This window comes from Urocitellus parryii, chromosome 11, assembly GCF_045843805.1.
Source record: "Urocitellus parryii isolate mUroPar1 chromosome 11, mUroPar1.hap1, whole genome shotgun sequence".
NCBI classification, from domain to species: Eukaryota; Metazoa; Chordata; class Mammalia; order Rodentia; family Sciuridae; genus Urocitellus; species Urocitellus parryii.
The window spans coordinates 24912763-24938159 of NC_135541.1; the positions used below are offsets into that span (position 1 = coordinate 24912763).

Genomic DNA, 25397 nt, shown 5'->3' on the forward strand with positions numbered 1-25397 from the left:
CTATTTTTTTTTAATGTGTTGGGAAATTTTCACAACAAAAAGTTTCTTTAAAAAGTTTTGACCCAAGGGCTGGGGCTGTAGCTCAGTGGTAGAGCACTTGGGTTCGATCCTCAGCACCACATAAAAGTGAATAAATAAAAGATATTATGTCCATCTACAATTTTAAAAAAGTCTTGAGCCAGGTGTGATGGCACATGCCTAAAATCCCAGCAGCTAAGGAGGCTGAGGCAGGAGGATCACGAGTTCAAAGTTAGCCTCAACAACTTAGAAGCCCTAAGCAACTTAGTGAAGTCCTAAGCAAATTAGGGAAACCTTGTCTCAAAATAAAATAAAAAACCAGCTGGGGATGTGGCTCAGTAGTTAAGCACCTTTGGATTTAATCCCCAGTACACCCCCCCAGAAAAAATCTTAGATGTATTCATCATGATGTCTATCTGATAAATTCAATGGGGTTGGGGGTATAGCTCAGTGGTAGAGTGCTTGTCTAAAATGAACAAAGCTTGGTTTAATCTCCAGCACCACAAGATATAAAAAGTGGGTGGGGGAGAAAAAAATAGAAATAACAAATGTTGACAAGAATGCAGAGAAATCAGAATCCTTGTATATTGATGCTGGGAATTTAAAATGGTGCAGCACTCAGAATGGGGTAGAAGCCTCTTGAGCTTCCAAGCTCTGGGCTAGCTCCCTATGGGCAGGCTCCAATGCTGGCTGGCTCTGCAGGTTGTAGCCGACGTCAATGCCCAGATGGCCTCTAGGCTGATCCTGCTGATCCTCCTGCTGTAGCTGCTGGCTGGAAATAAAGCCACCTCAAATCCAAACACCACTAGAACTCTAGGGATCCAGAGAGCATGCAAGAAGAAAGGAAAAAGTATTTTGAAGGAAGATATCAACACATCATGAAGTCTCCTATCTGGCTAACAACCCATTTGACAACCAATTCAACAACCAAAGTAATAGCTAGTACCACTGATGAATCTACCACTTAGTCTTTCATTCAACCAACTACCCAGCTCCCACAGAACCTACTCGACCCACTACAGGGATTCTGCCCCAGGCCCAGCACACTCACTGATCTGATTTGGACAGTCATTAAGCAGAACCCACACTAAGGGAAGCTTTGATAAATTCTCCCTTAAACTCTACCATGCCTTCTCAGAGACGATAAAGGCTGAAAACAACACAGCCTTTTTCCCATTCAACATCATGAGCCTCCTTTCCCAGGTGCTCCTTGAGGCTGGGGACAGCATCAAGAGAAGCCTGGAGAGTATCCTCTCCTACAAGTAGTTCACCTGGGTCCACCAGGCCCTGAAGGCCTTCATATCCAAAGGTATCACCTCAGCCTCTCAGTACTATAGCCCAGACCAGGCCATAGGAGATACCTCTGTGAATACCTCTCAGGGTCTGTATGGCAGCAGCTGGAGATTCCTCAACAAGGAAAGCAATGCCATCTCCCCTGGGTGGCTGAGAACACCAATCACAAGATCAGTCAGCTGCTAGGCGTCCGGCCTACAGACACCAGCCTTGTCCTTCTCAATGCCGCCTACCTGAGAGCTAAGTAGAAGGAAAAACAAATAAACAAAAAAAGACCAAAAAGATAGAAGGAGTCCTTTCACTTAAAAACCTGTGATTAAAGTGCCCAGGAAGAGTAGCAAGAAGTATCCTGTGGTCCATTTCACTGACGTGAAATCAAAGGAAGCTCATGATGTTGAATGGGTAAGAAAGCAGCTCTCCCACAACCTGAGTTTTGTGATCCTGCTGCCCCAGAAGATGAAACACCATCTCCAAGAAAGAAAACAATCTCTCAGCCCCACTGTCTTTGAACTCATCATGAAAAAGCAGGAGTTACCTAAGTTCCTCCGACTTTCCTTAAGACCTTCATAAAAGTGAACAGCAGCTAGAACATGCTGTCATCATGAAGAAAACTATAATCCTTTGACTTGACTTATGATCTTGACCAGTGCAAGCTGACAGAGGACTGAGATCTTCAGATGTCTGTGCTGGAGCTGACGAAGACAGGTAGAGGCAGCTGTGGTCATCTGTGCCCTACAACTGGCTGATCTTTGAGGTTCAACAGCCCTTCCTCTTCCTGCTGTAGGAATCAGCAACACAAGTTCCCTGTAGTTATGGAGCTGGTCCATGACCCCAGGGCTTAAGACCTGCAGGGGTCTAAGTTAAGGCAAGTCCTACCACCCAACCCTCAGCTCTCCCAGTTACAGCTCTGCTACTTTCTTCCTGGACTTGTCCCCATCCACTTTCTACCTCAAGTATCCTCTCATCCACCTAAAGGGCTCCCACAGGGTCTAGCAAAGGGACCTGCACCCATCTGACCTTCCCCCTGGCTCTATCATGTTCTCCAACCCCCCCACCCCCCCACCCTTTTTTTTTTTTTTTTTTTTTTTGCAATTTTCTCTAGTTCAAATTCATCAGTCTACAAATAAAACCTAGGGGAGCAGGGCATGATGGCACATGCCTATAATCCCAGAGACTCATGACACTGAGACCACAGGATTGCAATTGAGGCCAGCCTCAGCAACTTAGTGAGGTCCAAAACAACTTACTGAGACCCTGTGTAAAATAAACAATAATAAATAAAAAGGACCAGGCATGTAGCTCAGTAGTTAAGCACCCCTGCATTCAGTCTCTAGTACCAAAACAAAAAACAAAAAGCCTAGCAGACCACAAAAAATAAAATAGTGTAGTCACTATGAAAAATATGGCAGTTCCTCAAAACACAAAAAATAAAATTACCATGACACAGAATATGGTAATTCTTTTGGCATAAACCCAAAAGAACTGAAAGCAGGATGTTGAAAAGATATTTATACATCTCTCCCCCGCTGTCCTGCCCTTATTGAGGATTGAACCCAGGACTTGAGCTTGCTAGGGAAGCATTCTACCACAGAGCTACACTCCCCAACCCACACATCCATTTTTATAACAGCATATTCACAACAGCCAAAAGGTGGAAGTAATCCAAGTATCATCAACAGATAAATGGACAAAGAAAGTGTGGTATATATCCATATAGTGGAATATTATTCAGCCTTAAAAAGGACAGGAAATTATGATGCATGCTACAACACAATTGAACCTCAAAGTCATTATTGCTATGTGAAATAAGCCAGTCATGAAAAGACAGTTAATATGAGGTACCAAGAATATGGTTCCACTTATATGAAGTACATACAGTGGTCAAATTCATGGAGACAGAAAGTGATGGTTAGCTGGGCAAGGTGGTACAGGCTGTAATCACAGCAGCTTGGGAAGCTGAGGTGGTGCAGGCTATAATCCCAGCAGCTTGGGAAGCTGAGGCAGGTAGATTGTGAGTTCAAAGCCAGCCTCAGCAACGGCAAGGCACTAAGCAACTCAGTGAGACTTGTTTCTAAATAAAATACAAAAAAGGGCTAGGGATGTGGCTCAGTAGTTCAGTGCCCCTGAGTTCAATCCCTGGTACCCTCCCCCACCACCACCAAAAAAAAAAAAAAAGAAAGTGATGGTTAGTGGGGACTTGAGGGAGGGAGAAATGGAGATTATTGTTTAACAGATACAGAGTTTCAGTTTGGGAATATGAAAAAATACTGGAGATGGAAGGTAGTAATGGTCATACATAGATGTGAATGTACTTGATGGTTAAAATGGTAAAATTTAGTTTATGTATACATTTTTACCTTTTTTTTTTATGTCTGTGTGTGTGTGTGATGGGAATTGAACCCTGGGCCTTACACGTGCTAAGCACACACACTACCACCAAGCTACACTATACCTCCAACCCTATGTATATTTGATCACAATAAAAAAGAGTTGGATGAGGGCTAGGGATGTGGCTCAAGTGGTAATGTGCTCACCTGGCATGTGCGGGGTGCAGGGTTCAATCCTCAGCACCACATAAAAATAAAATAAAGATGTTGTGTCCACCAAAAAGTAAAAAAAATAAATATTAAAAAATTATCTCTCTCTCTCTCTCTCTCTCTCTCTCTCTCTCTCTCTCTTTCTCTCTTTAAAAAAAAAGAGTTGGATGATAGCTTTTAGGCACAAGGCAAAACCTGTGCATATTAACCATAAAATAAAATTTTCAAAATTACTGGGAGCTGATAATGCTCTATTTCTTAAAGTGGGTGTTCTTACACAGGTATTTTCTCTTTTTGATAATTATTGCACTATAGTTATAAATTATGCATTTTAATATACATTATTTATCAACTCAAATAATACTGCATAGTTAAAAATCAAAACACAGAAATATGATACACATTTACATCAAAGATAAATATCTAAACAAAGCTAGAAACCAATTAATTTTGCAAATGTCACATTTGGTTCAGGTTTAGATAATACTCATATTGTAAATATCATACTCATGTTTGGAATTTTATTACCTGCCTAGAATACTGTTCTATCCAGTCAGCCTAGTTTGCAGCTGAATGCCTCACATGTCCCCTTTTATACAACTTCAATCATAGTTTCAGTGTTCTGCCTGTGAAATAGCCAGGTGCTGGGAAAAGCTAAAATGATCTGTACTATTTTTCAAAGGTAGCATGTTACTGTTCCCCTCTTCCAGAGGACATCTATGACTGTGTACACAGAAATGATTGTGAATAAACTGGGTGTGGTGGTGCACACCTATAATCCCAGTGACTCAGGAGGCTGAGGCAGAAGGATTGCATGTTCAAAGGAGGCCTTAAAAAAAAAAAAAAAGGCAGCCTTAGCAATTGAGGGAGGCCTAAATAAATAAATAAATAAATAAAAGAAATTACTGTGAATAAATGCTTCACTCTGCACAATATATTTTGATAATATTAAGGGACCTCTGGTTTCTTTCTGAGGCCTGACAGCTGAAATATTCTGAAAAATTAGTGGTTTAACTCACCTAGCCAACTATCTAACACAGTTGACTTATCTCAGCAAACATTTACTAAGAGTCTATGATGTGCAAGGTACTCCTTAGGATGCAAGGCATGAGCCAGGTGCGGTGGTACACACATGTAATCCCAGCAGCTCGGAAGGCTAAGACAGGAGGATCACAAGTTCGAAGCCAGCCTCAGCAACAGCGAGGTGCTAAGCAACTCAAAGACCCTATTTCTTTTTTTTTTTAATTTTTATTTATTTTTTTTAGTCATATATGATAGTAGAATGCATTTTGATATATAATACATACATGGAATGTACATACATCAATCATATTGCAAAGACCCTATTCCTAAATAAAATACAAAATAGGGCTAGGGATGTGGCTTGGTGGTTGAGTACCTCTGAGTTCAATTTCCGGTCCCCCCCCCAAAAAAAGATGTAAGGCATGCAAAAAAGATTTAAAAAGAGCTCTTATCTTCAAGGAATCCAAGCTGGCAAAAGACACAGATAACTGAAATAAAGGGAGGTGATATAAAAGTTTATAAGTGAGAGAGATCAAAGTTTGTGTAGTCTTCTCAAAATATCATAACCATTAAACATTTAATGTTCTAGGCATCAAACAGGGAAATAAACCCTGTGCTGAGAGTTTATTTCAAGACTAAAAAAATTGTGGGAAAAGAGCACAAGGCTGAAATAATGTTAACTCTCCAAATCAGCAGAGCTCAAGCACCCAGAGGAGCTAATGAAGGCTAGAGAAACCTATAACAGAGACCAGGAAAGCCAGCAGAATCTAGGAGTGGTGGCTCTCAACTGGAAGTGATTTTATCTACCAACACACATTTGGTAATGTATGGAAACATTTTTGGTTTGGGTCCCACAATTGTGGGAGTGGGAGTACTACCAGCATCTAATAGGTAAAGGTCAAGGATGCTGCTAAACATCCTACAATGTAACAACCCCACCTCTTCAACAAAGAATTATGTGGGCCCAAAATGTCAATAGTCCTGAAACTGAGAAGTCCTGTCTAATGAAATTCCACTTGGAGAGACTCCCCATAATCTTTAGGTGTATAGCCAAAGACGTCATCTATTTAAAGCTCCAACCCTTTAAGGCTGCCATGCTATAAGGTGGCCCTGATGAGTGTGCTAATCAGCAGTGTCTTGGACTCAGGGCAAAACTAGCAGTGATGCCTCAATAGCAGCTATCCACAAGCAAGAAAAAAGACTGCCCCTAACTGGGTTCCTTCACTCCAAGTTATTTTCCCCTTTTTTTACTTCATTTCCTCCCCATTCCAAATTAGATCCTAAAGTCCTTCAATCACTCTCTTATCTCTACAGATTACACCCCTTGAAAACCACATCCTTGGATTTATGGATCAATATAATCATCTACCTTCTCTGCTTGTTGCCCCCTATCATTCAATGGATATCTCACTCAATGAAATCAGTAATGAACCATGACTGCCAAATGTAACACTTGTCAACCAAGTTCTCAAAAACAAGTAATAGAAAAAAGATAACAACCTGATAACTTTGTCTTCATAAATCAATCTCCTGGGGCTTCAGTGGCACCATTCTCTGGAGGATTTCTTCTTATTTCACTAGACCTTCCTCAGTCTCTTCTACTGAAGCCAACCACTAATCTATTAGTAATGTCTGTCATGGCAACAATACTGAGAAATGGCAGTCTTTATGGCATCCACCTGCCATTTTTTATATAAACTTACTCTACAACCATTTTTGTGCTGATAACTAGGTTGTGGATGTGGATTTCAGGAGTTACCTCTTGTGATACCTAACCTGGACGTTGTCGTAATCAATGAAAACTGTATAGTATGATGAAGAAGTTAACAGTAAGGACTCTGGAGCTGGACTGCCCAGATTTAGGTCCTGGCTCCACCACTTAATAGCTGTGTAACCTTTGGCAAGTTACTTAACTTCTCTGTGCCCAAATTGCAACAGTCAAGCTCACAATAGATATACCAGCAAATCGGGAGTTTAAAAGAACAGTCTTCAAGGCTATAAAATTGAGATAATACACCAGGAAGTGGGAGGTTGAGAAGTTAGCTCAACCTTCCGAGATCATACAATCAGCTGAAATACCAATGACAGGATCCCTCATTTATATAGTGAGATAATCTTAACTTTGGCCTCAAAGTATTATTGTGATGATTAAATGTTTAATATATGCAAAGCAATGGAATAAGGCCTTCCCCTAGAGGCAGCCAATAATGTTATCTAGTTTGCTAGCTATCATTATCATCTTCACCACCATGTCATATAATCATTACCTCAAACAGGCACCTGAAACCTAAAGTGAATTTATTATCTTCTCATCCATACTTAGATAAATCACCTAGATAACCAAAAATTTTGAAGCACTCTTAGTATCTCTTCCTTCCCATGTTTTCCATCTATCTCCACTTCTGTCCACACTAGTTCCTAAAACCATGTATTATCTCAAAAGTCCACCACCATCACATTTTCCACTGCCATTACATCAACTAGAGTCTTCAAAATTTCTCAAATAGATTAGTCTATCAGTTTCCTTACTGATCTTCCTACCTTTAGGGTATAACCTCTCCAACTTATTATATCCAAACTGCATCTTTCTAAAATGAAAATTGGAACCCATCCAGCCCCAAATGCTTTAGCATCACTTGTCTTTTTTTTTAACTAATTTTTTAGTTGTCAATTGACCTTTATTTTTTACTTATTTATATATGGTGCTAAAAATTAAACCCAGTGCCTCACACATGCTAAGCAAGCGCTCCACTACTGAGCTACAACCCCAGTCCCTAGCATCACTTCTTTTTGAAAGCTGTCCCTAAGATCTCTTCCCATCTTCTCCCTATCTTTGCTATATCCTCTGTTCCTACAGCACCCTGAAGTTTCTTTTTTGAAGGAACTTTCTGTATATGACTTTACAAAAGTTCTATCTTCCCCACTAGACTACAAATTCTAAGGGAAGAAATTATACATGTACCTCTAGCCCCAGCATCTAGAACATCTAAGAAAAATATTCAATGACTACTCCATGTATGAAGTATAGACTGCTAGGTTTTATCCTTTCACATCCTTATTGAAACTCAGATACATTAGGAAATCTACCCAAAGTCACACAGGTAGTTAGTGACAAACTGTGAATCCATATCTTCTGACCTCACAGTGTTCTTTTCCCACCTTGTTGCTAGTTCCTGTTCCAAATGAATCAGCTTTATGACTTTGGGAAATCACTTTCTATCCTGGAACCTCAAGTTTTTCATATTCAACATTACTTCTAGTTCTAATAGTCCAAGCTTCAGGGGGAAAAAAAGAAAAGTTTGGGCATAGATGGGTGAAAGGGAAAAAAATTCCTTTAAAGGAATTTAGTCAAATTCAATTAAAGAAATGTTGAAGAGTAGGGAAAAGGCTGATCTCCTAGCTAACTTTGCTTTCTTAAAAGAAAACTTTTTTTTAAAAAAATTACAACTTTATTTAGTTAGAAAGAATGAATCAGCTGCAGGAACTTCATGGGCAATTATGCCTTTTAGTTTTGCTCAGCAAAAATTCAACTGCAAACCTGCTGAATAAACTTAACAGATTAAGATGCTCAGAAAGCAGGAGAACTTCTCTACCTGCCCTGCTAAGTTCGTGTGGTGAGAGGAATGGTTTGGAATGTATAGTGTAGATCATGGCTTTTAGTCTTCCTCTCAGTGTATCTCTTTAAGAGAAAAGAGACTAGAATCATATAAGGTCATACTTTTCAAACTGAGAAGTGCGTAAAATACGTGATACACTCTTCTAGACCACTTTACTAAATGATGAAAAAAATTTTTGAGTCATTTTTACATCTAAACATAAAGAGATTAAGGCAGAGAATACAACATTGGCACATACTTTTAAGATAAAACATGAGAAACTTTGCAATACCAAGCCTCCGCAGTGGCTGCTTAGAAATCTGCATGCAAAAACCAGAGAAGTATGGCTTTAAGGAAATTCAGAGGTCACCCATTCAATTCAGTCACTTGTCACTTTATACTTGAGAAGGCTGTGGTTCAGAGAGTGCCCTAGCCATATATAATTGGCCAGTAGTAAAGAACACACTCAATCCTGGATGCTCTGCCTATACCCCAAATTGTTTCTGCTGCCTCTTCCCAGAAGAATTTTTACCCCTCTTTGAGGCTGGTCTGTTTCTTTGCTTGAAGTAATGAATTCATACTAAAGTGAAACAAAATTTCAGAAATCAAAGAGAAAACAAGCTGAACCCTTTCCAGGTTCTCAAGAGCAATTATGAGAGAAGGTGAAAAATATATTCACAGACAATGCCACCATGACTGATACAGATACAGAAACAAAGGACTCAGCTTGAGAAAATAAAGCTCATAATAAAGTTGCCATTCTGTGGCCATCTTTAGGGCCTTAAAATGGGCCCATTTTTGATAATTTTGGTGATATGTTACCTTAAGATACCTATGATAAAGTATGTTATCTGACGTGCTTCATTATTTGCATGTGTATATCTAAGTTGAGAATGCAGTCTCGTATAAAGGCACCACACTGTCTGGTTTCAAATTTTGGACCTACTACCCGGCTAAATAAATATCCAGGTTAAATATCTAGTTTGCTTTGCCTCAAGTTTCCTTATCTGTAAAATGGGGATAATAAGAGCATCTACACTGCTTATTAGTTATTATGAGGATCAGAGTTAATACATGTAAAATGTTTAGAGCAGTGCCAAGCAGATAAGCTTAATCCTTGACTCCTGGAAGTGAGACCTCTGGCTAAGTCAGGTTTGAAGAAAAGAACCATAAAATACAAAACTGGGTATGGTGGCAGTTACTTGGGACACTGTGCCAGAAGGATTGCAAGTTCAAAGCCAGTTGGTTCAACTTAGTGAGTCCCTTTTTCAAAATTAAAAATAAAAAGGGGGGCTGGGGATGTGGCTCAAGCGGTAGCGCGCTCGCCTGGCATGCGTGCGGCCAGGGTTCGATCCTCAGCACCACATACAAACAAAGATGTTGTGTCTGCCGAAAACTAAAAAATAAATGTTAAAAAAATTCTCTCTCTCCCTCTCTTTCTCTTTGCAAAAATAAAAATTAAAAAATAAAAATAAAAAGGACTGGGAATGGAGCTCCAGCGGTAGAGTGCCCCTGGCTTCAATCACTAGTACTGAGGAAAAAAAAAAAAAACAGCTGAAAGACCCACAGTTCCTGATTTAATCCCATGAGTTTCTCCACCCTAACATATCCAAAGAGGAAACAAATCCCCTCCCCAAAAGTCAGTGATTTGTTCAAGTTTATTTATATAAATATACACACACACATACACACACACACACACACACACACACAGTGAGTTATATAACTCACACATATATAGTGAGTTAGTAGCAAAGTTGAGACTTAAACCCTGTTCTCCCAGTAAATAAAAGTGTCTACCAGCCAGGCACGATGGTGTACGCCTGTAATCCCAGTGGTTAAACCCTGTTCTCCCAGTAAATAAAAGTGTCTACCAGCCAGGCACGATGGTGTACGCCTGTAATCCCAGTGGCTCAGGAGGCTAAAGGATTGTAAATTCAAAGCCACCTCAGCAACAGTGAGGTGCTAAGTAACTCAGTGAGACCCTGTCTCTAAATAAAATACAAAATAGGGCTGGGGATGGGGCTCAGTGGTTGAGTGCCCTTGAGTTTTTTTTGGTCCAGGTACCAAAAAAAATAAAGTGTCTACCAGGCTGAATGAAGACCTTAAAGACTAAATTTGGAGAGATACTGACATCTGAAGATAGACATTAATTAGCATTTAATGTTAATCAATAGATATTTAATGACTGCTGTAAGCCTATGTATCAGTATTTTTAATACTCTCTGGGTAATTCTAATGGGCAGCAAGGGTTCAGAACCACTGTTAGAAATACTGTGCTAGGCAGTGAGATGTAAATGAGACAACAGAAAAAAAGGGGTGGGGGTGTGCATGGAAGTGAGCACATGCAAGACAAGGAAACTGAGTAGCTAACAAAAGGAATACAGACCTAAACCTGGACAATGCAGGACCTCAAACTTATCTCCAAGTATGTGCAGGGCACTCCAAGAAAGAGCAACAGGCACAGAAGTCAAGGAAGACCTAAGTATATGTTCACTAACACTAGAGAAATCATGACTTCATTATTCAATCTGTAAATTCCAAAAGCTCAAATGATTATAGATTTCAGACAAGATTCTTTATAAAAGAATGGTAAACTGGGCACTGTGACACACACCTATAATCCCAGCTACTCCAGAGAGTGAGGCAAGTGGATGACAAGTTCAAGGCTAGCCTGGACAATTTAATGAAATCCTGTCTCAAAATAAAAAGGACTAGGAATATAGCTCAGCAGTAGAGTGCCCTGGGTTCAATCCCCAGTATCATAAAAATCAATCAATCAACACTAAAACTAAAAAAGCATGCAAGGATATATAAATTTACGCCAGGCACAGTGGTGGATGCCTATAATCTCAGCAGTTTGAGAGGTTGTGGCAGGATCACAAGTTCAAAGCCAGTAATTTAGAAAGACCCTTAGCAACTTAGTGAGACCCTGTCTCAAAATAAAAATTTAAAGAGGAATGACGATGTGGCTCAAGGGTAAAACTTTCCAGGGTTCAATCCCTAGGACAGAAAAAAAAAAGAGAGAGAGAGAGAGAGAGAGAGAGAGAGAGAGAAAACTAATTGTTTACCAGAATGAAAAAGATGGGTAACATACAAAATTTTAAGAGTGAAGGGAACAAACTTTCTTGAAAGCAGTATGTCAATATGTATCAAAATGTAAAGACAAACAACCCAATTTAAAAACAGAGCAAAGGACCTGAATAGATATTTTTCCAAAGACACAATGGCCAACAAACACACCATCATTCATCATCATGGAAATAAAAATCAAAACCACAATTAGATACCACCTTCATACCCACTAGGCTGGCTATAATTTAAAAAAAAAAAAAGTATTGGAGAAGATGTGGAGATACTGGTACCCTAACACACTACTGGTGGGAATGTAAAATGGGGTAGACACTGTGGAAAACAGGCAGTTCTTCGAAATTAAACACAGAATTACATGATCCAGCAATTCCATTCCTAGGTAGATATCCAAAATAATTAAAGGAAATAAAACTGAAAATAAGTAATCAAACAAATTCAGACTTATGTATGCTCACAACAGCCCTTTTTTGCTTGTTTTTTTTGTGCTGGGGATTGAAACCAGGGCCTTGCATACTTGAGACAAGTACTCTGCCATTGAGCTACATCCCCATCCCAGCAGCACATTTACAACAGCTTGAAAGTGTTAATGTCCATCAAGAGATAAACCAATTGTGGTCTACACATATATTATTCAACCATAAAAAGGAATAAAGTATTGACTATATACTACAACTAATGTAAGTGAAAGAAGTCAGATACAAAAGGTTACATATTGTATGATCCTATTAATATATAAACTCAGATTAGATTATAGAGAAAAAAGCAGATAGGTGGTTGCTGGGAATTGAGGGAAAACTGAAATGAGAATAACTGCTTAATGGGTATGGAATTTTCTTTTCAGGATGAGGAAAATGTTTTGCAACCTGACACAAGTATTGACTATATAATGTTGTGATTATGCCACTGCATTGTTCATTTTAAAGGTATCGATGTTATATGGAATTTAACCTCAATAAGCAAAATAACAAAATAAATATATCCTCTGGGGCTGGGATATGGCTCAGAGATAAGAGAGCTTTCCTGGCATACATGAAGCACTGGGTTCAATCCCCAACATTTACCAAAATAAGAAACACACACACACACACACACACACACACACACCATAGAACTGTATAAAACTGGTTGTGGTGGTGCTCACCTGCAATCTCAGCTACTTGGAAGGATGAGGCAGGAGGATCATAAATTTGAGGCCAATCTGGACAATATAGTGAGACCCTGACTCAAAACAAAATTTACAAGGACTAGGACTATAGCTTAGTGGTATAGCACTACTGGATTCAAATCCCAATGTTGGGGGGCGGGGGGCTTACACAACAAAGAGTACACTTTCCTTGAATGCAAATTTCAAAATAATAGGAATGTCTGGGGAACCAAGGATAGACTACAGACTACAACAAATGAATCTTAACTGTATTAAAAATGTCAGACATAACTTCACTGATGGGGGTGAGGGGGCAAAAAAAAAAAGGAGCTGACCTAAGTAACTTTGTAAAACAATGTTATTACTTCATACTGTAAGGCTAAAAAAAAAATGTACACACTGTACTCTAGTTGGTGAATCCCTTTCTCACAGAAGTAACCACTGAAACTACTTTTCAGGTTACATAAATAAGTAAATATATAAAACAAAAGCCAGATTCTTATTCTCAAAGAAAGAAATTACAAATAAGCAGAGAAGCCTAGAATGAACCCTGTTGTTCTGGATTAGTGTGAGAGATACTGATATAAATTAATGCTTACTTTTATATACAGATAGATACAGAAATATAAATATATATAAGTATGTATACATGGATTAGTGTACACACATATATTTCTTAATTCTTCCAACCGAAGGACAAGAAATATCTTATAGTGCCAGAGAGCAAGCAAGATGGAACAATTTCAGGAGAGAGAGAGAGAGAGAGAGCGTGCGCGCGCGCACGCAAACAAATAAAAATAACAGGCTGGGGGTAGGAGTGTAGTTGCTAGTGGAGTGCTTGCCTAGCATGCCAAGGGCCTGGGTCTGATTCTCAGCACCACCAAATAATTTATCATCTATGTATTTTACATATAGCAATCACATGCATATATAAACAAAGTACTAGATTATAAATCAAATAATAAATAAATATCCATAATGATATGTTAAATAAATGGTATAAATAGAGGAGAAAAGACAAGTCTTTTTTGGGGGAGGGGGGATTGAACCCAGAGGCACTTTACAACTGAGCCATACCTGCACCCCTTTTTATTTTGAGACTGAATCTTGCTAAATTGCTGAGGCTGGTCTCAAACTTGCAATCCTCCTGCCTCAGCCTCTAGAGTATTATTATTTATGCATTACAGGCATAAACCACTCTACCCAACAAGACAAGTCTTCTTTAAAGAATTTCAATTACTAATGAGAAGGAATAAGGAAAATTACTATAGCAATTGGGACAGGAAAGATTTGCTGATGAATGCTAAAATCAGTGTGAACAACTTAAGGAGAAATGGGATATTTGCATAACCTCTAAATACCTCCCCTGAAATACATATTAATTACTATGGTGTTTTTAATGTGTCCACAAATTCTTTATATTCCTCCTTTCAGGAAGTCAGGCTTAATTCTCCCATTCAGTGTAGAACAAACTTGGCAACTCATTTCTAGTAAATGAATACTATCATATTATGAAAATGGAAAGGCAAAATAGCATGCAAAAGGAAAAAAAAAAAAAAAAAACATGAGTTTACAGTGGAGAAACCTGGAAGCCACACACAACCTTAACTAAATGATCAAGGTTAGCATCATGAGTAATGATACCATGTAGTGAGATATGTTGCAATGACAAAGGTACTTCATTTCTTTGTTTTCCCCAAATCTTTAATGCCTATTTAATCTTGAGAAACAAAACCCCAAATTAAAGGACATTCTAAAAAAGAGCTGGCCATTACCTTTCAAAAGTATCAAGGAAAGTCAGGCAGGTCTGCAATTCAATCACACCTGCAATTCCAGCTACTCAGGAGGCTGAGGCAGGAAGATTACAAGTTTAAGATCAGCCTGGACAAGTTAGTGAGAACTTGCTTCAAAAAATAAAAAGGGGCCAGGCTTGATGGTGCACACCTGTAAACCCAGCACTCGGGAGGCTGAAGCAGGAGGATCCCAAGTTCAAAGCCAGCCTCAGCAAAAGCAAGGCACTAAGCAACTCAGTGAGACCCTTTCTCTAAATAAAATACAAAATAGGGCTGGGGATGTGGCTTAGTGGTCAAGTGCCCTTGAGTTCAATCCCCAGTACTAGGGGGAAAAAAGTATCAAGGACATGAAAGACAAGAAAAGACTAAAATACTGCCCAAGATTGGAGATAAGGACACATGATGACTAGATGCAATATGGGATCCCAAGTTTGATCCATAACAGAAAAGGGACATTGGTGGAAAACTGGTAAAATCCAAGTCTACAGTTTAGTTAACAGTATCATATCTATGTCAATTTCCTAGTTTTTATAAACATACCATGGTAATGTAAGATGTTAATGTTAAGACAAGCTAGATAAAGAGTATAGAAGAACTTTGTGTACCATCTTTAAAACTCTTGTGTAAATCTACAGTTATTTCAAAATTTTAAAACTAGTAATAATGTAGAACATTGTTTCTCAACCTCAGTATACTATTGCTATTTTGAGACAGATAATTCTTTGTTGTGGGGGGCTGTTTTATGCCCAGCAGGATGTTTAGCAATGTCTTTTGCCTTTACCCACTGGAGGCCAGGAATCCACCTGGTCTCAGTTATTACAATCAAAAATGTTTCCAGCAATTGCCAAATGTTCCTGGAAGGCAAAACTGCTCCAGATTGAGACCTCTAATATAGAGTTATATACATTAACAAAAAATCCATAACATTATTTAAAAAAAAAAAAGCAGTGTGTAAACTAGGAGTGGTGGTGGCATGCTTGTAATCCTAGCAACTCAGGAGGCTGAGGCAGAAGGATCAGAAGTTCAAGGCCAGCCTCAGCAACTTAGCTAAGACCCTGTCTCAAAATTAAAAATAAAAAGGTCTTGTAATATGACTCAGCAGTTAAGTGCCCCTGGGTTCCATCCCAGTACAAAATAAATAAATAAATAAAATACTTTTTTAAAAGGAGGCTAGTAAAGGGCCCCTGGGGTCAATCCTAGCATGGGAGGGGGAGTAGATAGTTACCCCTGGATGCAGAGACTATATTTTCTTTGTACTTTTCTCATTTGGAAATTTTTTTCAATAAGCATGTCTCATTTTTTTTTCCAAACACAAAAAAGGCTTTGTTCTTATCTTTTGTTTTCCCCCAAATGCTTCCAATTCAATAACTATTGGTTTGTTTTGAAAATGTCAAAATGGTTACCTCTTCTCTCCAGCCACAGCCTAACTCCAGTCCCTCTAATCTAGGCTACTGTAACAGAATGCTAAACTGTTTTTCTTTCTTTAACCCATCTCTACCCAGCCACTGGAGTTACTTTGTAAAATAGATTTACAACTGCTTCCCTGTTTAAAACCCCAGACTTCATGGCATAGCTTTTAGGGACCTCAAAAATCTGTGATCAGGACCTGTATTTTTAGTTTCATCTCCTATGACTATCTCTCAAGTATTCCAAATAGTTGTTGGCCATTCCTTGAAAACATATAAAAGAACCCTTCCTCCACTTTGTTGCTGTTATTTTTGTCAGGAATATTCTTCCTTCTTCTGTGCCTGATAAAATGTACAAAGTGCTATGAAGAAAAAGAATGGGGTGGGAGACAAATGTGTAAACAAACAGGAAGAGCTGAAGGGACAATATAGAACAGCACAAGGTAAGAATTCAAGAAAGTAATTTTTGGTAGGATAAAATAATAGTGCCTATCTCAAAAGGTTGTGGTAAGGATATTAAAACATGTAACATATGTAACATATATCAAACTTTCAGAACAGTGCCTAATATATATATGTTATTTTTTTCATCCTTATTCTTTTCTTTCTTTTTTTTTTGGAATAGCGATTGAACCCAGGGGGGTGCTTTACCACTGAGATACATGTCCTTTATTTTTTTTTTTTTTTAATTTTTAGTTTGAGACAAGGTCTCACTAAGTTGCTGAGATCTCAGTAGATTGCTAAGGCTGGCTTCAAACTTTCAATCTTCCTGCCTTAGTTTCCTGAAAGGCCAGTATTACAGACATACGCCACACACCCACCTTCAGTATTATTATTTTCATTGTGCAGTAGTGGAGGCTTCCCCTCTAGCTGCCACAATTGGATGGAGCAGTAAGGCACCTACTCAGAAGCAGGGCCCTAAAGGTAAGAATAGTGGCAAACAGAATCCTGTTCTGATTTAAATCTATCTCAAGAATTGAACAGATAACATGAGAACCCAATTCATTTACATCACATTAGAGCACATACATGAATTCTATATACATCCCAAGTAACTTTAACCTTTCAAATATATATTTCTTTTGGAAGGGAAGTTGCTTCAACACCCCACCCCAGGCACTGCAGCATTAGGGCAGCACCTCATCAAAGGAATCGGAATTTGCAAGCCTTGTTTGTGCTCTCCTGTGGCTTCCCATTTGGCCAGTAGTCACTTCCCTTTCCTTATATAACATGGAAAGTTTGACTTCAGAGTTCTCCCATTAGCTGCAAAAATGTGATCATATATGTACAGCCTACCCAGTTTAACACTGTAGCCAAAAAAACTAAATTTACTTACAATGGAGGTGAACCAAGGAACCTAGAAAATCATCATTCACACATATATTGGATAAGAGACAAAAGCCTTCAGATTTCCCTCACAGTCTCTTGTCAGTCTCAGTCCTTTTTAAAACACTGCTCTGCCAATTGTGGCAAAAGCCTCTGGATAGGCCCCATCTCTCCTGGCCAATAGGTCTCTGCACCTTTTATTTCATGTCCTATTAAACTACTATGATCCACCATCCCATCTCCCCTTTCACATCCCTCCCCCATGCATCCCAAATTGTCCTTGAGTACTATCAGACGGACAGTCCTTTAGTACAAAACACTATTCCTAAACTATGTCCCAAAGCAGACAAAAAAGAACACAGAGTTCCACATCTGTTAGATGACACATACCCTGCTTACTAGTCAGACTGCCAAAAATCATTTGCTTCTCCTCTTGTAAGTTTAGGCAAACACAAAGGGAACTGTGCTCCTATGTCTGACTACTGCTTCTCCACAGGACTTGAAGAATTAAAGCATCAGAAATACTTCCTCTCTATAAACCCAAACGGAACACTTTGTTTATTTTCTCTCAGCATATAGTCGGTAGTCTGTATTTCCAGGCAGTCACTGTACATGTTTGGCAAGTGCCTTCAAGTTTCTCAGTACAATGTTTCATCCAGTCACTGAAGGCAAAGCATTGTACCTTGAATTTACATGCCAAGGAGATGACTCAGACTGAAAAGAAGACCTTCAGTATCATCTTTCTGCAATATATCAGACTCTACAAATGAGTTAGAAGACCCAGATCCAATTCCCAGGTGTGCGAGTCTTTTACAGTATGATCTCTAGTCAGCTCTTTAATCTTTCTGTACCTCAGTTTTTCCATCCTGGAAAACAGGGATTATATTACCAGTCTCTACTTGAATTCAAACTCTCACTACTGAATGCAAAACAACCAGGGTTTGGAAAAAACAGAAAATTAAGCACAAAGGTGTCTCACTTGTCAGTTTGGCTGTGGAGAAATCCACAGTAGAACCCAACAGGAGTCCCTAATCGTGTAATTCCTCAGAAAGCAATTCTGACACTCCATTCCACAAATTACATGCAGAATAGTAAGAAGCCAGAGGCAAGGCAGGACCTTCAGGCGCTAGGTAGCTATAGATACAAGTCACTGTATTTCTCGCTCCAAGACAAAATTACTGCTCTAGACCCTTAACCACTGTATTATGGTTTTACCTCATAGAGCTACTTCAATACCTAAAGCACCTACTTATTCAGTGTTTACAAAAGCAAGTACTTTTCACTGCATTCATAGAATATTTGTCCTCTTGTGACTGGTGTATTTCATGTAGAATATTTTCATGGTATATCCACATTGTACCATTAATCCAATTTCCGTAATTTTCAAAGTTCAATAAAATTTTCTGAAGTTTTTTCCTCCAGACCACCTTTCCTGGTGGAGTCCTATGCACATGCACACTGTCCACTTTCCTCTTGCCTTTTGCTTAATGTGAAAAGTAGATCTTTCTGTGTTTTGATTTTAGTTTTGCTCAGGTTTTTTTTGTGTGTGTTTGTTCATTTGTTTATCTGTTTTTGTGGTGCTGCAGATTGAGTTCAACTAAGCTCCTGAGGTTGGCCTTGAATTTGTGATCCTCCTGCCTCAGCCTCCCACATTGCTGGAATTACAGGCCTGTGGCACCATGCCCCATTAGACCTTTTTAACTGTTTCGTTAATCTTTTTTTTTTTCTTTTAAAGAGAGAGTGAGAGAGGAGAGAGAGAGAGAGAGAGAGAGAGAGAGAGAGAGAGAGAGAATTTTTAATATTTATTTTTTAGTTCTCGGCAGACACAACATCTTTGTTGGTATGTGGTGCTGAGGATCGAACCCGGGCCGCACGCATGCGAGGCGAGCGCGCTACCGCTTGAGCCACATCCCCAGCCCTCGCTAATCTTAATTAGGCAGAAGGCCATAAGATTATTGTTTGATTTTCTGTAGCATCTCCTATGTAAAAATGATTTCACTTCTAATTTTTTAAATCCCTGATCTTGATGCTGGGAATGTAGCTCAGTGATAGAGCAGTTGCCTACCATGCCTGAGACCCAGGGTTCAATCCCCAGAGCAGAAAAAATAAAAAATAAATTCCCATTCTTGGCTTTGTAAGTGGATAATTATAATAGTCTTCTTTTCCTCCCCTTGAGTTTTTCTAAATTGTTTTTGAGAGCCAAAATTTAAACTATTGCCTACTATAATTCTAAATGTATATAGAAGAAATATTTAGGGCAATCGTCTTATAAACAAGGGTAGCTAAGAACCATATATGGAAGTAAAGTTTCCACACTTCACTCAAACTAGTAAAAAAACATGATACCAAACTATGACAGTTATACTACCTACAGGGGTCATTAAAAGGCTTTATAAAGAGCCAGGTGCAGTGGCAAATCCCTATAATCCCATTGTTTCAGGAGGCTGAGACAGGAGTTCAAAGCCAGCCTCAGCAGAAGCAAGGCACTAAGCAACTCAGTGAGACCCTGTCGCTAAATAAAATACAAAATAAGGCTAGGGATGCGGTTCAGTGGCCAAGTGCCCCTGAGTTCAATCCCTAGTAACCTACCCTCAAAATCAAGATGAATTAATATAAACTATAAAAATATGTTTAATTTTCAGGGATGTAAAAAATACAGAAATAAAAAGAGAACAGAAAAATGAATAAAATGGCAGACCTAAGCCCAAACACAGAATAATTACATTACTATGAATGTTCTTAATATACCAATTAAAAGACAATAATGGGTAGAACATGACCTAATCATTATCATCTACAAGAAACTCACTTGAAACATTATGCTTAAGCACACTGAAAATAAAATGGGAAAATAATATTTTCTTAAATGTATGCACCACATTTTATTTATACATCTTTGGTAGAAGCATGAATTGCCTCCATCTTTTGGCTACTGTGAATAATGCTGCCATGAACATGAATGTACAAATAAATATCTGTTCTGGACATATATATGCCAAGCACTCTCCCTGGAAAGAAAATGAGCTGTAGGGGGTTGCCTTGGAATGACCCTACAGTCAAGGTAGGACAAAGGGATGAAGGTATGAGATGCAAGACAATTGAAAATTTAGGGCAGCGTTTTACAACTTTTTTTGTTTTTCCTCACTGAGACACTTCTGAATATAAAAGTCTGGGCAGCATGTTGAAAGGGATACTAAAATGTAAATATTAGCCAGTCACTGCAGCACAGGCCTATAATCCCAGCTACCTGGGATGCTAAGGTAGGAGGATGGTAAATTTAAGGCTAGCCTTAGCAACTCAGCCAAACCCTGTCTCAAAATAAAAAATAAAAAGGACTGGAGATGTGGCTCAATGGTAAAGCACTTGCCTATCATGGGCAAGGCCTTGGAAAAAAGAAGAAGAAAAAAAAAAAAAGAATGTCATTTTTCAGGCTGGGTTATATAGCTCTGTGATAGAGCACTTGCCTAGCATTAGTTGTATATCATCAAGGAAAAGTTGCTAGAGGCCTTGCTCACTGAACAGTAGTCCATGTAATTTAGACACTTTATGTCTCACATGGCTTGCCCTTGAAACACACACACACACACACACACACACACACACACACACAAACACACACACACACACAGAATGGCATTTTGTTCACATTTGCCAAATATATTCCAAATAAACCTGAAGTCACTGAAAGGCAGCATATAATTTCATTGGCTAAAAAACAAGCAGGGCAGCACTACTCTAACAGGGGCAGGATGGTGAGCGAAGACAGAAATGAAGAATTGTGCATACCCACAAAGAATGGCACATGGATAATTTATTTCATTATTTCAACTTAAAAGTAAAAATAAAAGCAAAAATTTTTAGTAGGGATCAAGAGAAAATATTATGAATATCCAAGGTATAATCAAAATTAAACACAATCTATAAACAGTTCAGAAAGTTCAATAGTCTTCATTGTTTTTCATATATTAATTAATCCTCATAGCATCCGAAGGATGAAAGAAATTTAACTCTCATATTCCAGTTACAACCACATAAAAAACTTAAATGTATTAAAATTATAAAATGTACCCTTTTAATAAAATATTTCACCAAATATTAAAGATCTACCATATCATCAGCACTACATGAGGCATAAAGTATTCCACCAACCAGCCTATTCTACTGTGAGCAAGGCCTCTAAAACTTTACCCTTAGGCACACAGCTTTGAGTAAAGAAACATTCTGAGTATGCAATCGCTATTACAGAGTTATACGCAACCCTCATTACCAGAACCCAATAAATTACTTAAAAATAGATGTAACGCTGGCCACAATAGCACATGCCTATAGTCCTAACTACTCAGGAGTCTGAGGCATGAGGATCACAAGCTTGAGGTCAGTCTCAACAACTTAGCAAGATCCTGTCTCAAAATAAAAAACAAAAGGGGTTAGGGACAAATATAGATAGAGATATATAAATACATAGATATCTCAATGGTAGCATGCCTCTGGGTTCAATTCCTAGTACTGCAAAAATAAATAAATAAAATACAAAGGGCTAGGGATACTACTCAAAGGTAGAAAGCCCCTTGGTTCAATCCCCAGTACCAAAATAAAATAAAATAAAATAGATGTAAAATTAAGCTGATTTATTAAGAACACTTTTTCCCCCTTTTTGGTACCGGGGATTGAACCACTTGACTACTGAACCACAGCCCTAGTCCTTTTCATTTTTCTGTTTTGAGCCAGGGTCTTGCTAAGTTGCTTAGGGACTTACTAAATTGCTGAGGCTGGTCTCAAACTTGCAGTCCTCCTGTTTCTGCCTCCTAAATTGCTGGAATTACAGGCAAGTGCCACAGCACCTGGTGAGAATACTTTTGACTGGGAATTCTGGTGGTATAGGAAGGGTAACATCTAAGAAAAGACCAGAAAAGCAGGCACAAGCCACACTGTTATGTAAGAACAGAGGTTCCATCAGGCAGAGATAACAAGTGCAAGAGTCCTGAAGTGGGTTTTTGTCTAGAGCATTCTCCAAATATCCACTAACTAGACTTCCCCTTAGATGCAAAATCTTCCTGATCTCCAAGTTCACCATTCTCCCAGGCGTCCAAATCTGAATCCTGAACTACACTGTACCCATTTTTCTCATCCTTCCTCAATCAATGACCAACTGATATCAGTAAAATAATAACATGATATTACCTTCAAAACATTACATCTTTCTTTTCTCCTCCATCCCTATTAACACCATACCAACTCAGAATATAGAAATTATAGAATGGAATAATTGGAATGGTCCTTAGATATCATTTGTGTAACTCCATCTTACTAAAGTCCATATTAATCAAGTCTCCAAAGTATCAGGTCATAGAGCCAGGCCTGTAATCCCAGCAGCTCAGAAGGCTCAGACAGGAGGATCTCGAGTTCAAAGCCAGCCTTAGCAACAGCGAGGTGCTAAGCAACTCAGTGAGACTCTGTCCTTAAATAAAATACAAGATAGGACAGGGGATGTGGTTCAGTGGTTGAGAACCCCTGAGTTCAAACCCCAGTACAAAAAAAAAAAAAGTATTAGGTCTTAGATCTATTATTAATACCATTCTTCTGTATTTTTGTATGCCTCTCCCACCCATCCCCAAGTCCAATTCAATACATATTTTGCTCACAAATGCATGCTCCTTACATACTGCCTTCATCATGTTACTCATCTCACACCATAATATCTATGATACCAAGCTATTTAACAGTCTCTTTACTATATATTCTTTGACCATTTCATATTTTAACTTTTTTCTTTCTTTTTTTTTTTTTTTAGTTGTAGATGACACCATACCTTCATTTTATTTATTTATTTTTATGTAGTGCTGAGTATTGAGCCTAGTGCCTCACATGTGCATGGCAAGCACTCTACCCCCAGCCCTCATCTTTTTTTTTTTTGGGGGGGGGCTGGGGATTGAACCAAGGGGCTTGTGCATGTGAGGCAAAGCACTCTACCAACTGAGCTATATCCCTAGCGCCAGCCCTCACCTTTTAACTCTTGTGTTCCTTCCTTTGATATGTCTTTTCTTCTTTCTTACCTATCCAAACCTGACCTATTTCTCAAGCCCATTTTTAGAGAGCATTCCATGACTATGACAACCTTCAATGATTTCAACCTTCTCCTTCTCATGAGTTTGATAATATTTAATAGTTTATCATCAAATCTAGTACTTTCAGTCTCACTTCCCCCAATCCTGTCCACCTTGCAAAGCACCATAAATGTCTCTGTTCAAACACTTACTAGCTCTAACCATATTTCATATATATATATATATATATATATATATATACAGATGTCTAATCTGTATATACATGACTCCTTAAGTACAGAGATTATGGCTTTGTCTCTGATCTTGCAGAAAGCAGTAACTACTATATTTTTAACTCTTACTTCATACCATATAGTGTATTAAGTGCTTCACATAGTTTATCTCATTTAATCATCACAATAATGTTGTTACTATTTTCCTACTTTATAGAAGAAACAAAGGCACATGGAAGTTAGGTTAAAATTGCATATCTTGGAAAAGACAGAGCTGGAATTTTAGCTAAATTCTGTCTCCCAAAGCTGGCACAAAGCCAAATGCAAACGTTTTGAATTATCCTTTCATTTCGTGTGTGCTGATGGGCTTGTCACCCCAAATGAGCTAATAAGGTAGAATTCATGCTAAAGGGCTTATAGAGTGAAGTGGGGAAAAGAATTGCCCTTCCTGTTAAGTACTCATTGGAGGCTAGGTTCAGTGACAGGCACTTCATGTCCAACATCTCAATTACTGTGAATATGCTGAACTGTAAATTCTCTTGAATAAACAATTGTTGTAATTGCTCCACTAGATTCACCCAAATGTCACCCACTTTCAATCAAGAATAAATGCTCCCACCTGAGATGAATAAGATACCCCTCCCAACTGAAAGAAGAGGGAAAGACCCCTCAAATCGCTTAGCCAACAGGGTTGAGAACTTCAGCTTTACCACATAGCTGGCCTTCTTCTGGGCAGACCATCCGGTTCTTCATTCAAACATTCATGATCTCATTTACTAAACATTTCCCCACTGTGAAGTAGATGACATTTCCTCTACACTATAAGGTCCAAATAAAGGGCACTGGTAATCAGAAGTCATATGGCCAATGCAGATTCTATACTCGAATCCAGGTCTCCTGCTTGCTGTATTCCATCATGCCAGAAGAAGCTCACAGGTGGCATCTAATTTTTCATGGTCTCACTAGGTTAAAGTTAGAATTACAGCAAAAGCTCTTCAATAATTTAATTTAAAAAGATATTCATTGCACGCCTATATGTCAACCTTGTAGGTTCAAATATCATCTCCTCCATTTATTTGCTGTGTGACACGGAGCAAGTCGTTTCACCTCCCCCCAACACCCTCATCTGTAAATGGAGAGATGATCATAGTCTGTATCACACTGCAGTGTCGTAATTGTGTCGGCATACGGTTGACACCTAGTAAGTATGGTTTCCCTTCACCTAGCCCCTATGGCACACAAGCCTCAAGTTCACTCACTACCGCCACGCGACAGGACGTCCACTCCTCCAAAGGCCTGCGCGTGGCCCTCAGCGTTCCCAGACCCGGGGCCAGACGCACTACCATACCTGCATGGAGTCAGCGCTGACGATCTCTCCACCAAGCCGCTGGCCTAGCTGCAATGCCAGGGTGGACTTGCCAGTGCCGGTAGCCCCGAGAATCACTACCAGAGGTAGTGTCCGTTGCAAGCCCCGAAGCCCAGGGCCCACAGGAACCGCTCGTGCAGCCGCTATCGCCGCCATCTTTGAGTCATTTGCGCATGCGCCGGACACTGTCTCCATAGCAACAGTCACTGCGCCGGCGCGTATGTCAGGCTCTAAAGGAAGGATGCTGAGACAGAAGGGCGCTACTGGACAAAGGTCTCTACTTAGGAGGCTCGCGCGTGATTGCCATAAGCTAGCTGGCAACAGAACCTCACCTGCCTGCTCTCTTAAAAGGGGGAAGACAGCCCCATCTTAAATAGAGGCCTCCCTATCATTTCTTATTTCACGGCACCCAATTTTTTTCTTCATAGCACTAATTAGAATATATAACTGTATATTGGTCTCTTGGTTATTTTCTGACTTATACTTCCTGCTGTAAATTCCACAATGGCAAAAGAAAGTCCTGCC

General features: G+C 39.1%; 1 protein-coding gene and 1 pseudogene across 2 annotated transcripts in view; one reads left to right on the forward strand and one right to left on the reverse strand.

Moving 5' to 3' along the window:
- Trit1 (tRNA isopentenyltransferase 1) overlaps window positions 1–25028 on the reverse strand; it is a 49589-nt gene extending 24561 nt beyond the window's left edge. For both annotated transcript variants that reach the window (XM_026393401.2, XM_077791247.1), the window contains exon 1: window positions 24855–25028. In XM_026393401.2, the coding sequence (XP_026249186.2) occupies window positions 24855–25028 (174 nt within the window). The remainder of the gene's footprint in view (window positions 1–24854) is intronic.
- LOC113186102 (plasma protease C1 inhibitor pseudogene) lies at window positions 736–2153 on the forward strand (annotated as a pseudogene).
- Window positions 25029–25397: the final 369 nt, after the last annotated feature.